The sequence below is a fragment of the Amaranthus tricolor genome, chromosome 11, assembly GCF_026212465.1.
Source record: "Amaranthus tricolor cultivar Red isolate AtriRed21 chromosome 11, ASM2621246v1, whole genome shotgun sequence".
Classification (NCBI taxonomy): domain Eukaryota; kingdom Viridiplantae; phylum Streptophyta; class Magnoliopsida; order Caryophyllales; family Amaranthaceae; genus Amaranthus; species Amaranthus tricolor.
The window spans coordinates 22293443-22308393 of NC_080057.1; the positions used below are offsets into that span (position 1 = coordinate 22293443).

General features: G+C 33.2%; 3 protein-coding genes across 4 annotated transcripts; 2 read left to right on the plus strand and 1 right to left on the minus strand.

The window, feature by feature from the left end:
• Positions 1 to 154: 154 nt before the first annotated feature.
• On the plus strand, positions 155 to 4136 carry LOC130826668 (probable pectate lyase 8). The gene is made up of 4 exons (XM_057692237.1): positions 155 to 246; positions 964 to 1606; positions 2376 to 2621; positions 3452 to 4136. The coding sequence occupies exons 1-4, from the start codon at positions 155 to 157 to the stop codon at positions 3668 to 3670; spliced, it is 1200 nt and encodes a 399-aa protein (XP_057548220.1). The 3' UTR covers positions 3671 to 4136.
• Positions 4137 to 4908: 772 nt separating this feature from the next.
• On the plus strand, positions 4909 to 7950 carry LOC130827359 (putative pentatricopeptide repeat-containing protein At3g25060, mitochondrial). The gene has a single exon (XM_057693053.1). The coding sequence runs from the start codon at positions 5240 to 5242 to the stop codon at positions 7268 to 7270; it is 2031 nt and encodes a 676-aa protein (XP_057549036.1). The 5' UTR covers positions 4909 to 5239; the 3' UTR covers positions 7271 to 7950.
• Positions 7951 to 8189: 239 nt separating this feature from the next.
• Positions 8190 to 13025, minus strand: LOC130827337 (uncharacterized). 2 transcript variants are annotated; one of them, XM_057693018.1, is made up of 3 exons: positions 12509 to 13025; positions 12120 to 12368; positions 8190 to 9103 (listed from the first exon to the last, which is right to left on the minus strand). In XM_057693018.1, exons 1-3 carry the CDS (start codon positions 12522 to 12524, stop codon positions 8739 to 8741), a joined length of 630 nt encoding a protein of 209 aa, XP_057549001.1. In that variant the 5' UTR covers positions 12525 to 13025; the 3' UTR covers positions 8190 to 8738. The 2 variants fall into 2 exon arrangements, with proteins under 2 accessions (XP_057549001.1, XP_057549000.1); XM_057693017.1 differs by having other exon boundaries at positions 8191 to 9103; positions 12120 to 13023.
• Between the last annotated feature and the right edge of the window lie 1926 nt (positions 13026 to 14951).

Consider the following 14951-nt stretch of genomic DNA (forward strand, 5'->3'; position numbering starts at 1 on the left):
AAACCTTTTTTTTTTCTTATAAAACCCACCAACCTTCACCATTCTCTTGTAAATCCCACCTTTAAATTTTGCAAATATCATTTTAAAAGGTTGTAACTTTAAAAGATAATTATATAATTTATTTTAATTCAGAGGGAAAATTTTCTCAAGAGTAATGGATGAGATTTGTCTAATAAAGTTTGTTCTGTTTGCATTGTTGATTTCCACATTTTCTTTAAGTTTCGTGGATGCAAGATTCACTTCAAGGTATTATTAGTTACATTGCTTTAAAATCATTTGAAATTTTCTTGATTAAATTTGAAATTGAAATTGAATATATTTATAATATAAAATAGTACTTCTCTTCAAATCAAAAGTTCTATTTGATTTTACACATTTGTCTATTTAAGTTAATAAAATTTACATTGATACGAATCATATAAAAATTCATTTGACAATGTTTTAAGTTATAGAATGTGAATAAAATACTAAAAGTTATTGGTGAACAGTACTCTATTTGTTCGTTAAATTTGTTTTCATTTGCGATTTTAATAATCGATGGTGTTTGAAATTTCATCACTAACATACCAATCAAATCAACAATGAAAGAAAAATGTTAAGATGGTTTCACCGTGAGACGTGTTTTATATTTGGGTTAAATAGCCTAATAATAGAAACTTTTAGCATAATGAACCATTTATATGGACTCTTCTCACTATGAGACAGTCTCATATTTCGTTACTAATTTGGTCTTTGCTTGATTTCACAATAATTCGATAACCCTTATGAATTATTAACGATACAAAGTTTTGGGTGCTTATGGTGACGAATTACCAATGACTTCTATAAAAAATATTATTAATTAAACTAAGATAAGTATAATTATAAACTTTTTCACGTAATTTTCACGGCTCAATTACATTATATTTTATTATCATTTTCACATTTATAACATCAACAATCAAAATAATTTTTTATTTCCAGTAGCATTAGAAGCGGTCCGACAAGGAGAAACTTAGGAAATCCCTCATGTGGTACGGGCAATTCAATTGATGACTGTTGGAGATGTGATTCAAATTGGCACAAAAACCGAAAACGTCTTGCGGATTGCGCAATTGGGTTCGGGCGCAATGCCACCGGCGGTCGCGACGGGCAATTCTATGTCGTCACCGACCCAACTGACGATGATGCAGTGAACCCAAAATCAGGCACACTGCGCCATGCAGTCATCCAAACCGAACCTCTTTGGATCATTTTTAAAAATGACATGGTGATAACATTAACACAAGAGCTTATTATGAATAGTCACAAGACCATAGATGGAAGAGGAGCAAATATACATATTTCTAATGGAGCTTGTTTTACTATTCAATATATTACCAATATTATTATTCATGGTATTCATATACATGGTTGTAAACCAACTGGTAATGCAATGGTTAGAAGTTCACCTTCACATTATGGGTTAAGAGGTATAGCTGATGGTGATGGGATTTCTATTTTCGGGTCGAGTCATATTTGGATTGATCATAACTCTATTTCAAATTGTGCTGATGGACTTATTGATGCTGTTATTGAATCCACTGCTATCACTATTTCTAACAATCATTTTACTAAACACGATGTGGTACGTTATTCACATTCTCTAATATTATAATTTTTTCGTTTCTTTTTACCGTATAAGTTAACTTTTTAGAATATTATAAAGGGTTGCTTTGATCATAGTGAATTATCTTAAAGTAGAAAAATAGTCAATTGAGATTTTGTTAGATTCTTCATATTAGGGATTGTTTAGTAACTAACTTTTTGTATAATTCTTTTTTAGTTGGTTTTTGGATTTTAGCTTTTAATTTGTTAGTTGTTCAAAACAATAAACAAAGTATTCAGTAAGTTAAAAATAAAAGGCCCACTTTGGTTGGCTTTTTTTCATTAATTTATTGTTTTGTTGACCTACTTTTCCTCTAATAAAAATCTAGCAATATATACATAGTTTTACTAAACATCTCCTGTTTTATCCGGCCAACAAGCTTAAAGTCATCCAATACTTTTAACTGACCAACAAACCTAATAAAAACCCAACAATCAACCATCATTCATTAAACACCCCTTTATTTTACAAAATCGACTTACAGATATGTAATTAAAGAGGCATTTATATGGAGTTGGATCTTATCTCAGTTAGAGCAAGTATTATATTTCTCATGTAAAAAACCTGAGATCGAACCTCACCTACCTCTCCTTCCCTCAAATCGATAAAAAAACATTGACATGTATATATGTTTGCAAAGCATTTCAAGTAAAAAAACACATGAATTATATATTCATCAAATCACAATACTTGTGTTTGTTCTTAAGTGCTAACAATTGTATTGGGTTGGCCTTATGATTTACAACAGGTGATGTTGTTGGGTCATTCGGACTCGTATGTAAAAGACAAAGTTATGCAAGTCACCGTTGCTTACAATCACTTTGGGGAAGGACTTGTTCAAAGGATGCCTTGGATTAGACATGGAACTTTACATGTTGTGAACAATGACTACACCCACTGGGAAAAGTATGCCATTGGAGGAAGTGAAGGTCCCACCATTTATAGCCAAGGGAATAGATACCTTGCTTCAACCAATTATCCTTATGCCAAAGAGGTAAAACTATCTGACTAACGGGTCTATATAAATATATATATATATATATATATATATATATATATATATATATATATATATATATATATGCACGACAAAAGGATTAGTGTTACTTCAATTTTTTTCTGAAAGTTTAGAATATTCCTTTTAATAATATAAAAATTTAAATATGTTTTTCATGAGTACTCACTATAAAAACGTGTCTAGACACAAATCATTAAAACAGCCGCAGAATGTTCATTAGGCATTCATCAGGTGGTTGCAGGGGCAAATTTAAAGTCAGTTAATGATGTCAACTAAGAACATTTATGTTATGAATAAATTTCATATGCTTAGAGATGATAGAAGTTTTGTAGTATGTGAATGCATGAACTTGGGTTCAACCCTTCTTGTCCTTGAACACATTTTTAAAGATATTATCGAACTAAATTTGCTCTAGATTCGCCCCTTGATGGTTGCTCAATGGCTTTTGGTGGTCGAAAAAGTGGTCGGTATTTGCGACCACCCAATCAGTCCAAAAAATGGTCGCAAATTGCGATTGGATGTTGAGAGGCTCAAACATAGTGTAAAAATGCAGTAATGGTTGTGATCGTGGTAACGGAATAATGATGCGGTAATGGGAGTGATGTGGTTATCGTAACACCTAAATATTGGTCAAAAACATAAGATATCCCTTCATACGGCCCAAAACACATTTTTTACACTTTTACAAAGCTGAAAACATCGATTTATTTATTTCGAAAACCTTTACGACGTGGCCGATGAAACGTCACCATGAGCTCAAACATGTGCTTAGAATATGACTACATTTGTTGTTTTGTATCTAACAGGTGACTATGAGGATGACAAGTAAAGAAAATTGGAAGAACTGGAATTGGAGATCAGAAGGTGATTTGTTTTTAAATGGAGCCTTCTTTACAACCTCAGGCTCAGGAGCTGGTTCTAGCTATACCAAAGCCTACAACTTGGCAGCTAAACCATCAAGCCTTGTTGCCAACATGACTGCAGGCGCTGGTGCTCTTAGATGTCGCCCTGGTCAACAATGCTAGGTCCATTTTACCCCTAGATTTCGTGCTTGTTCCGTCCCTTTTAGATTGCAACAAAGAGCATCGCACAAAGTTTAAGAAGTAGTAAAGAGGGTTGAAACGTCTGAATGAGAATAAAAAAGTGACGAAGAGATTTCAAAAAAAATTATAGCAAAATAAAAGGGACGGAGTAAAAAGAAAAGTGTAACAAATTTATTGGGATAGAGGGAGTATTAAATTGAGTCTAGTCTAGTTTAATACTCTCGGTTTCTTTGAGTTTAAGGTATAGAGTTTAGTTAAGTTTAGCGTTTAAAGTTTAGAAAATTGTCACTTTAAGCAGCATACTCAAATGGAAGGACATAGAAACTTATCCTTGCTCAATCTCCGTCTCACTCTCATTTGCCTTGGTTTATTTTGAATACGGTAAATGAGGTGTTTTTGGGAGCGGCGTTTATTCTTAATGGGTATTTATTTAAGTACTTTCAACTCTTTTGGCAACAATCTCTATCACTTTAATTGCTTCTTTTGGCATTAAAATAAATAAAGTTTGGCGACAAATAAAACGCGTCGCCAAATTTAGCGACTAAACTGGCAACAAAAAGGCGTTGTCGTCAGCTAGGTACAAATACATTTTGTCGCCAATTTATGAGACAAGAAATAATTTTGATGACAACAAAAAATTATTGGCGACAGATTTAGCGACAAAACCTTTATCGCCTTTTACTTTTAATTTTGTAGTGTTAGATAAAGAAAATAAAGTACAACAAATACAATTTAGAACAAGGAAATGGAGTCAATACTTGTTGAACATTATTTATCAAAGTATGTATCCTTATACTTTGTGAAAAACCGACATTAATAATTAATCATTTCTCTCATTTGCCGTAAATAACCTCAAATTTAGATTATTTTCTAGTAATCTTAACTTTATCATACATATGCCCACAACATATCATATTACTTATAATAGATATTAATAAGGTATGCTGCCAGCAACTAAAACAAATGTTGAATTATTCACGGCAAAATAAGGGCAAATGTTAGATTATTGAAAAATAATCTAAAGATGAGACTATTCACTGCGAACGAGCAAAATGTTAAATTATTAATATTTATAAACTTTATCCATTTTTTTAGTTGGACACATACTGACTTTAGTACTATTCATCAACCAGATTAATTTGCTTATTGACGTTAAATCGTTTAAAATAAAGCCATGAACCCCAAAACACCAACTTTTCATCTTCCTTTAATTGTACCCCCAACTCCCAAAGTTAAGTATCATCGAATCATCGATAGCCTTAACCTATCTAATACCCACACATGAGACTTCTAAAGACTCGAGACATATAGTCTTCTCTTTATCCCCAATATTTAGTACATGTATATATTTTGAAAATGAAAAAGAGAAAAAAAGATGTTTAAAAAGAAAATGAGAGAAAATATATAGGTAAAAATTAAACAAATACGTACCAAAATGAAAAATTGTAGCAAGTTCGATAGGTCGGAGTGAATGTAACACAAACAGCAGTATATTATAAACCACCAAATAGCAATGGAGTAGTATATTATAATTTGCGTTTGTATGAATAAATGTGGTTGAGTAAGCCCCTTAGAACCTTATTGCCATATTGCAGGAACAAATTAACTGTTTCTAAAGTCCATGCCCTCCTCATTACCAGCAGTCTACTCAATCAAAGATGGCCAGAAACCAAGCTCATTGTAGCCTATGCCCAAACAGGCAACATAAAACTCGCACGCCAACTGTTCGACAATTTGCCTCAAAGAGGCGTAGATGCTTGGAATGCAATAATTATTTCATATTCAAAGATGGGTTTTCCTGATGAGGTTCTGAATCTTTACTTAAAGATGATATCTGAAGAAATAAAGCCTGACAGTTCCTCATTTACAGTAGCCATAAAAGCTTGCGCAACCATGTCTGATTTTAAAATGGGTGAAGAGATTTGGTATCAGGCAGTTGATCATGGGTACAAGCATGATGCTTTTGTTGCCTGTTCTGTGTTAAATTTGTTCACAAAGGATGGAAAAATTAAAGAAGCAAAAGCAGTGTTTGAGGGGATCAAGAGGAAAGATCTTGTTTGTTGGACTACAATGGTTACCGGGTTTGCGAAAAATGGTGAAGGGATGGAAGCTATTGAAACTTTTAGGAGGATGCAAGAACATGGATTGCAAGGAGATGGGATTGTAATGCTGGGTTTAATTCAAGCTTGCATTGATATTGGTTGTAAGAAAATGGGTTTGTCAATTCATGGCTATATGATTCGAAGAAATCTTCCAATGGATGTCGTTTTTAATACTAGTCTCATAAACATGTACGCAAAAAACGGTCATTTGGGTTTTGCATACAGAGTTTTTTGTAACATGGGGCAAAAGAATGTTGTGTCTTGGAGTGCTTTAGTTTCAGGTTATGCTCAAAATGGTTTAGCTAGTGAAGCTCTTGAACTTTTTAGAGAAATGCAGAGAGTTGGATTCATACCAGATTCAGCTTCTTTAGTGAATGTTCTTTTGGCATGTTCTCATGTTGGCTACCTTAAGATGGGAAAATCGATACATGCTTATACTCTTCGTAGGCAAGAATTCGACAATGTTTCCGCCACTGCTGTGATCGACATGTATTCGAAATGTGGGGCTCTTGTTTCTGCCCGTGTTCTATTCGATACGATAAGCTGCAAGGATGGTGTACTATGGAATACCATGATTTCGAGTTATGGAATGCATGGACATGGAATAATTGCGCTCGCAGTTTTTGATGATATGATCAAAACCGGCATAAATCCTGATGATGCAACATTTGCTTCTCTACTTTCAGCTTTAGGTCATTCGGGTCTTGTAGAGCAAGGACAGTACTGGTTCAATGAAATGATCAATCGATTCAAGATTGAACCGAGTGAGAAACATTATGCTTGTGTTGTTGATCTGTTGGCTCGTGCAGGAAAAGTCGAGGAAGCCCTCGATTTAGTGAATTCCATGAATGATCGCGAAGTTGGAATCTCCATCTGGGTTGCTCTTTTGTCGGGTTGTCATAAAAACAAGCGAATTTCCATTGGTGAATCGGCTGTTAAAAAGATTCTCGAGTTTCAACCAGATGATTCGGGCATTTATTCGTTGATTGCGAACTTTTTTGCATCAGCTAAAAAGTGGGATGAAGTTGCTGAAGTGAGGAAAACTATGAGAAAAATGGGCATACAGAAAGTCCCTGGTTATAGTATGGTGGATGTGAAAGGTAAGCTTTATGCTTTCCTTATGGAGGATAAAACCCATCACCAATATGATCAAATGATGATTTTGATAGAGAAGTTGGATCATGAGATGAGAGTCATGGGTTATGTGCCAAAAACTCGGTTTGTGTTGCATGATCTCAATGAGGAAGTAAAATCGAGCATGTTACGAAATCATAGCGAGAGATTGGCGATTGCGTTTGGCCTATTGAACACCGAACCGGGGACTAAGCTAGTGATTACTAAGAATCTAAGAGTTTGTGGGGATTGTCATGAGGCAATCAAATACATAACTAGAATTGTAAATAGGGAGGTTGTTGTAAGGGATGTGAAGCGTTTTCATCACTTTAAGCACGGTCTCTGCTCGTGTGGAGATTATTGGTAAGTTGCGACTTGTGAATCATCATCACCATCTTCATCATCATCATCATCATATCGTCATACCCAGTTAATACCGCTCATAGAAGCTATGATCGGGTATGGGGGTGGTTAGATGACGGGATTTTATACCCTTGTGAGAAAAGAGATAAGAGGTTGCAGACAGTAAGACCCTCGACAAGTTGCATCGGAAATAGATGAATGATCAACATATTCTAATTTACCGAGGTCACATTATGAGGCACACTGAACTACTAGTTCTATGTAGCAGCTATGAGATGGATCCTGCTTATTCTACCCTACAAATACAACCAATACTATCTAAAGGTGAGATCTGGTACATGAACATGAACAACTGCTTGCCAAGACAAAGATTGTCAATCTTGCATAATTTCGTTCGCAAATTCACAATGTTAACGGAACAGCCTTATTTTTATTTCGTCATATATGAAAAACAACGTAATGGGTACACTTTATATTAGGTTATCATCTTAGACAACTATTTTTCTCATTTTCCGTTGTTTAGTTTGACAAAGAAATTTAAAGGATAAACTTGATGGAAAAGACCTTTTCAAAAACATTTTCCTTCAAAAATTGAACAAAATCAAAATCAATTTCCCTCCGGTTTTCATCCCCAACACTTCAATTGTCCCAAACAGTTTGTTTGTAGTAGATATTAAATGTAGAAACGACAGGAAAATCTTTTGACAAGTTAAATGATCATATTTGTTCTCCTCTAGTCATCTCAAATTCTTCAAAATATTCATTTCAATTTCTAATGCATTACAATATGAAAATATGATGTTAGGTAATAATGAGAAATTATGAAAAACAAAATTTTTTTTATGATCAAAGTTTCATAACACTTTACATCACAAATCATTCACATTACCATTGTTTAGAACCGACAACCAAACGGACAACCAAACAAAGGAAAATCAATTATCATTTGCATTTTCATTGAAAATTACTGGTTATGAAAAAATGGACAATAAGTCAATAAGTATATTACTTTTAGTTTTACCATAACCAACCTTTACATATAAATTTTTGAATCAAAACTAAAATCAATTCAATTGCTATTACTTGAAGAGTCTAGCTTGCTCAACTACCATAAGTAATATTTCACTTGAAATGGGATCAAAGTACAAACTTTGTGGTTGCGAAGTATATAGCATATGAATGTCTTGGTCTTCAACCAGTATTCTCGCGCAAAGTCAAGGTCTAAATACTATATATATGAATATGAATCAAAATATGGACATGTTTTCGATACCAATTTCGCAAAACTTTTAGCATCACCGAGCATACATCGACTTAATTTAAACCCTTCATTCTAACCCCAAACACCTAGACCAAAAAGAAGGCTCTTTCACCATTTTCGATACCAATTTCGTCAAAAAGAAGGCTCTAGCACTAGCAACCTTAACCAAACGAATCTCATTCTTTGTACGGACTTTATTCACATTCTATCATCACTTACTCAAAAGTTGCATTTGAAGGTATTGATTTTGTTCCAAAAGGTGATCATACTCGAGGAGCAATTCCGCGGATTGTTTCTGAAGGGCTACTACGTGAGCCTCCTCGATCTCAATTTTCTTGTCTTTCTCATGTGATTCATCCTTTAGATCATTTATCTCATTTGCTAATTTTGATAGTTGCATCTGAAGTACTGCTAATTCTTTGGAAGATTTCTCTTCCTTTTCCTTCAGCTGCTGGTTTTCGTTCTCGAGCTTCTCAACTTCCTCTTTCGATGTCCCAACCTTGCTTCTAATATTGATGAGCTTACCGACATAATGGTGCATACGGTCAATCAATAAGCCGAGAAATATAGTGAATCCTGTAAAGAAAAGCAACTTTCGTTTACAATTGTACAATTTCCATGCAAGACATCGGAATGTCATAACTATTAAGATATGAAACCACTCTCGCTCTGTTGAGTTTCGACTCGAGAGTTGAGAACAGTGTAACATGATTCGTCAGTTAATTCTTTTTTTGGATTCGCGATTCGCTCAAAATAATCCTAAAATAGCCCAAAACCGACCATAATTCGCTTTTTGATTCGCAAGGAGATTAGTGAATCATGTGACAGTGGTTGAGAACAGACGAAAATATGCCAACCTTTTAAGAGTGAACATAACCGACATGGCGATATATGCTCCATGATACATTCAAGAGGGGTGTCTATGCGCAATGAAGAGAAAGGTTACCATAATGCCAAAGTTTTAAACCCAAACAATAGGAAGAAAATTTTCAGGTATCACTCAATCATATTTTCCGACATGGGACTATAGGATGCCTTACAATCACAATAATTGCTTGCTTCTCTAATCTCCTCAATTTAATGCATTCTAATACCCCTTGGCCCTCGATTTCCCCTTTTTCTTATAATACCCCCTACTACGCCACTCATTTCGCATGCCATCTAACCTAAAGTCATTCATAACAAATATAGTACAGCAAGTACACAATATTTTACCTTTCTGCTTGAATTACTGCAGCTTACAAGCTCAAACAAAGATCTTCCACAATGGTGGATTAAAACTTACAGGATAGCAAGATTCAGAGCTGCTGTTTTCGATAAGCATTTTCTGGATCAACTTATTTGGATGGCGAGGAACATAGCTCATCGGCAGAAGAAGCTTACTATGTGTAAGAGAGTTGAGAGACTTGTTTGCTCTGCTATGTTTGACGTTAAGACTAAAGACTAAAAACTGCAACAATATAAAAACTAGGATTGGAAATGAATCAAAGAGGGAGATGTGCCTAGGTTTATGACACTAACTAAAAGATATACAATTGGGTGCTCTAGATGGTTTACCTCACTCCCATCCTATATGGCAAGAGGTGTTCAAAACAGACCCGATAATTCGATATTTATCCAACCTTGTAATTGAACCGACTTTGACTTGACTTCAAGGACTTTAAAATCACGGAAAAAACAATGTTGACACAAGATCCGATTTTAAACCAACCTGAAACATGTAATCTGAAATTGACCTGATGACCCGAATGAACACATCTACTCAAGTGATGTATCAGCCCTAGTATGTGGTTGCATGTAATTTTATGTTCTAAAAGTCTGGTTACCATAAGATCACCCTTGAACTGACCTAAAATGCATTTTTTTGCACTTTACAATGTGGGTAATATAAGTTCAGTAGATTCGGAAAATCCCTTTACAACTCTGCCAATACAATTTGATATGCCGTTGTTTTGCACTATGTTCCCCCTAAAATTTACATGTACCTTCTTTAGCAGCTAACGCACCTCTCATCACCCCCTCGCCTTCGCCTCACCTTGAATGACATGATCTCCAATGCCAAAGCACATCTTTTCAAACCAAGGGTAACTAGAACATAGAAGTTTAGCTTTTACAAAAAACGGTGAATAGCATACTCAACATGTAGGCTTAACTATGAAATTTTCCAAAAGGTACAACATTGCAACTTAAACCTATATTTCGAGTAGCATATAGAGTCTCATTAGTACACTTGCCAACTTACTAGTTTACCAAACACATATCACACATATGCTATCCTCACTAGTACATTTACCGACTAACTGGTTTACCAAACACTTTCTACACATTGCTATCCCCGCGACTATTCAAACCTTCTAGCCACATGTATGCCCTCCATCACTTTGCTTTCGCCCCATGACGGTTCACTATGTGAAAAAGCTTTATATATGAAGAGGATAGATTCAAAAGGGTAGATACTAATTGCCAAACAAGCCCATTGGTCATTAGTCAATCTTGCATAATAATTTCACACAAGATTAAACAATTTACATCATAGAAACAGAACAATGTAACATAAAATTAAGACGAAATTCTAAGTTCATTCATCCTATTAAAACCTATAGCAAGATGTTAAAAAGTAATCTAAAAAATCTAGCTAATGGTAGAAAAATCTAGATAATTTGATAGTAATTGACATAAATTAATTAGGAAAGTTAGAGAAAAGTCTAGAAAAGATGTATTTGGTGAAATACACCAACATAAGGATGTATAAATATGTATGTGCTATACAACACTCACAATATAAGAGAATAAGCCACAAAAATGGAGAAGGCTATCCCACAATATTAGTTGATCAAAGTTTGTGGGTTATGAGAGATAAGTGAAACATGAGCTCACATAAAAATATAAGTAAAAATATAAGTAAAAGAGTGTATAGTTGTGGAACAAATGTCCCACCAAAAATTATTATTATACATTATATGATATAATCAAATATTTTGTAATGTAATTCAATATTTATTTGGGTCCAACTACAAATTCCGTGTGCGCTCAAAACTTCTATCAGATTCTATTACCCCAATGACATTATGCAACTCCCAGCTAGGCAGGTTTTGGAGGGTATGAAGAGCTTGGACGTACGCAACCTTACTCTTACTAGTAACAAAAAAAAAGGGGTTGCTTCTGATTGAACCTGGTAACAAACATATCCACAACTTCATATACAATAAAAATACTAAAATCCACTCTCTTGAAATATCTAATTGTTAGATTTCTTAGTTAACCACAATATTTAATTGTTCCTAGCCTTTTACATATAGCAGTTTTACTCGTTTTCTAACCATCTATTTTTATTTTTAATTTTTTATTTGCTTATATGTATTTTATTTTATTTTTTAATTACTATTAATGGCCATCGTGTGCGTAAGTTACAAGCTTTCCGAGTAGTTGCAGGTCCGAGGGATTCTTTAACCGCACTCTCCCTTATGGGCTTATAGGTATGATGATGATATTTTTTTCCACAACTCAGGGAATTAAAACATACAAACATGAAAACAAAATAACAAGACAAAAGAAGCAAATTAATGGATCACCAAAAAGAGTAAAGTCATACCCATAAGACTAGCCTCAAGCAAGTGGGTCCTCCAAAGGACTTGATCCATGGGTGACATAGTACCAAGTTTAGCACCTTTATTCTGAATCTTGAAGATGCTCATAACACTTGAAGCCAAAATCACAGACATTGTACCAGCAATTGTCTTTACAGTTGCTGGGCCTTTCCCTATTTTCACTTGATCCAAGCACTTCATCACCAACTCTCTTAATGGACCAATTTTCACCAAAAGAAGAAATGCCACAACACCTTCCATGAACAAAACCACAAACAACAATTGAATCATCTTTTTCTTCCACTAATTTTAGTGAAAATTCACTAAAAATCCCAACTTATTGGAGCCAATGGAAAAAACAATGAAAAGTTCAATTCAGAGAACCAGCTGTTACCTAACACCATTAGCATAAAGTACAAATTTTGAAGGGTTTTTCAATATACCCATCAAGCAGAAAAAGGAGTCAAATTTTCCCAATTTGTGTGAAATTATCAAACCAGAAACACACAATAAATCAATAACAAATATACCCAAAAAGGGTAAATCTTTTTCAAACATACAAAAAAGAATAAATAGATTAAATGATTTAATGTAGTCTGGTTTAATCTTTACAAAAAATAAACTGCTAAAACCCTTTGAATATAAATAGGGTTTAAGAGTTAAGAGTTAAGTTTTAGGGAAGATGAAGAATTTTAAAGCTAATTTTATTGGATTAATAGAAGCTTTAGCTTCTGGGTTCCCTCTTTTTTGTGTAGAAAAGTGCAAAAGAGATAGAAGGTTAAGAGAGAGAAAGGTAGAAGAGAGGGAAATAAAGAGTCAATACAACAAATGAGATAACAATGGGTTTGTTTGTTGACATGGGTGATGGGTGTAAGAAAATATACTCCATTTTTCCCTTTCCAACATTTGCTTTTGGGAAAATTAATGGAAAAGAAAATGATTTGTAAAATAAGACAAAAAAAAGAAAGTGAATGGTAAGAATAAAGGATAAGGAGGGAAAGCTATTGTGTATTTATTGAAGAAAATTTGAAACAAAAGCTACAATGAAAGTTTGGAGATAAATTAAAGGATAAAAATAAATATTAGAGATTATGGGTGACTTATGTTTACGAAGTAAAAGATCTAATTAAAATAATTAATTAAGTGTATTAGTGTGGTAAGAGAAAGATTAAGTGTTTACTTGGTATTGGATGGTAGGAAGATTCTTAGATTATTGGTTGGCTTGAGCCTTAAAAGGCAAGGCATAATCTTGAAGAATAAGGCTTGTTCCAGACATATGACAAGCGTAAGAATGTTACAGGTAAAAATGAGGATTATAGGACGCGTGGAAGAAGCCAGAAAAAACTCTCAATACTAATGTCATGTACTTGCTCAAACGATTAACTTGTATGCTTGAACGAGCAGACATGCAATGGACACCTCCATACATTTATGCCTATTTGTATTGTTGCACTATTTTTGTTACATATTAAGCCCTATCATTCCCTATAAATGCTAGTATAGTCTTAGGTCATTTGTTTTAAAGCCAAAAGTTTCATTCTAAATTTATTCTTAGTGCTTAAGTTTATTTCCTTTATTAACTTCTTTCTTTCTTATCAAACCTCCATTGTAATTCCCTCAAGATTGTATAGTTTGTCTACTAAAAACAATATTAACATTATCCTAGCTATATATGGTGGATGTAATCTCTATTTAGTAAACCATCTTAAAAATCTTGTAATCTTTATTGCTTTGTTTATTTTGTCATTTATCACATACTTGTATATTTGATTCTTATATTCACATACGCTATAAACAATAAGGATAAAGTTATGTATATCTGACCCCACATTTCATCCTAAATAGGAGTCATTTAACAACATTGAAATAAAAAAAATATTATTATTGTTGTACTTATAATAAAGTTACTTAACCGATTCCATCGTTTATATTCATCAACCCCATTAATAACAAAAATTATAAGTTAAATGTAATCTCATCATTTATTTAACAAATTAAGACTTAATATTATAAATCATTGTTGTTGTAACTTGTAATTTACACTTTAATGTCCCACATTGACATTTGACAATGGGGATAATAGCCCTAACATTAAAAAAAAATAAAAAAATAAAAAATAAAAAAAAAACTATAAATGTAAAATGTCAGATGGTAAAAATTTTAAATATATCTTAGTCCCACATTCTTGTATACAAATACAAAAAAAACAAAAGTTTACCTCATTTTTAGGGTAAATTGTTAAAATTAAATCAATTTTTGCTTGATCCATTATTTAATTTAATTATTGATTATTTTTAAATAAACTCACTTATTCGATATAATTGTTGAAAATATACTCAACTATTGTTTATACTTAATTGTTTGATCACAAATGAGTTTTGAAGATGGTTATAAAAAATAGATGAATTTACTTTTCGATAAACATATCTAATAGGTGTGTTTATTTAAAAATAAACAATAAATAGGTTCATTTTCAGTGAAACAATACAAATATTAATTTATTATTGACAACATTCCCTTATTATTATTATTATTATTATTATTATTATTATTATTATTATTATTATTATTATTCAAGTCCATTTTCTATAAATATCTGAATATCCAAATATCTAAATTGAATTCCATTCCATAATCAATTTGCACACTCCTAATGAAAATATGTAAAAGATGGACCCTACCCGAATCCGAACCATAATTTTATGGTGGGGTCCAGACCCAGACCTTGATATTAAGGGTCTAAAAATTTAGACGCTGACCCAGATCCTAAGGGTCTAGAACCATACCCTAAAAAGTTTATTTTCTTGACTGAGATTAAAGGGTCTAAAAAATAGACC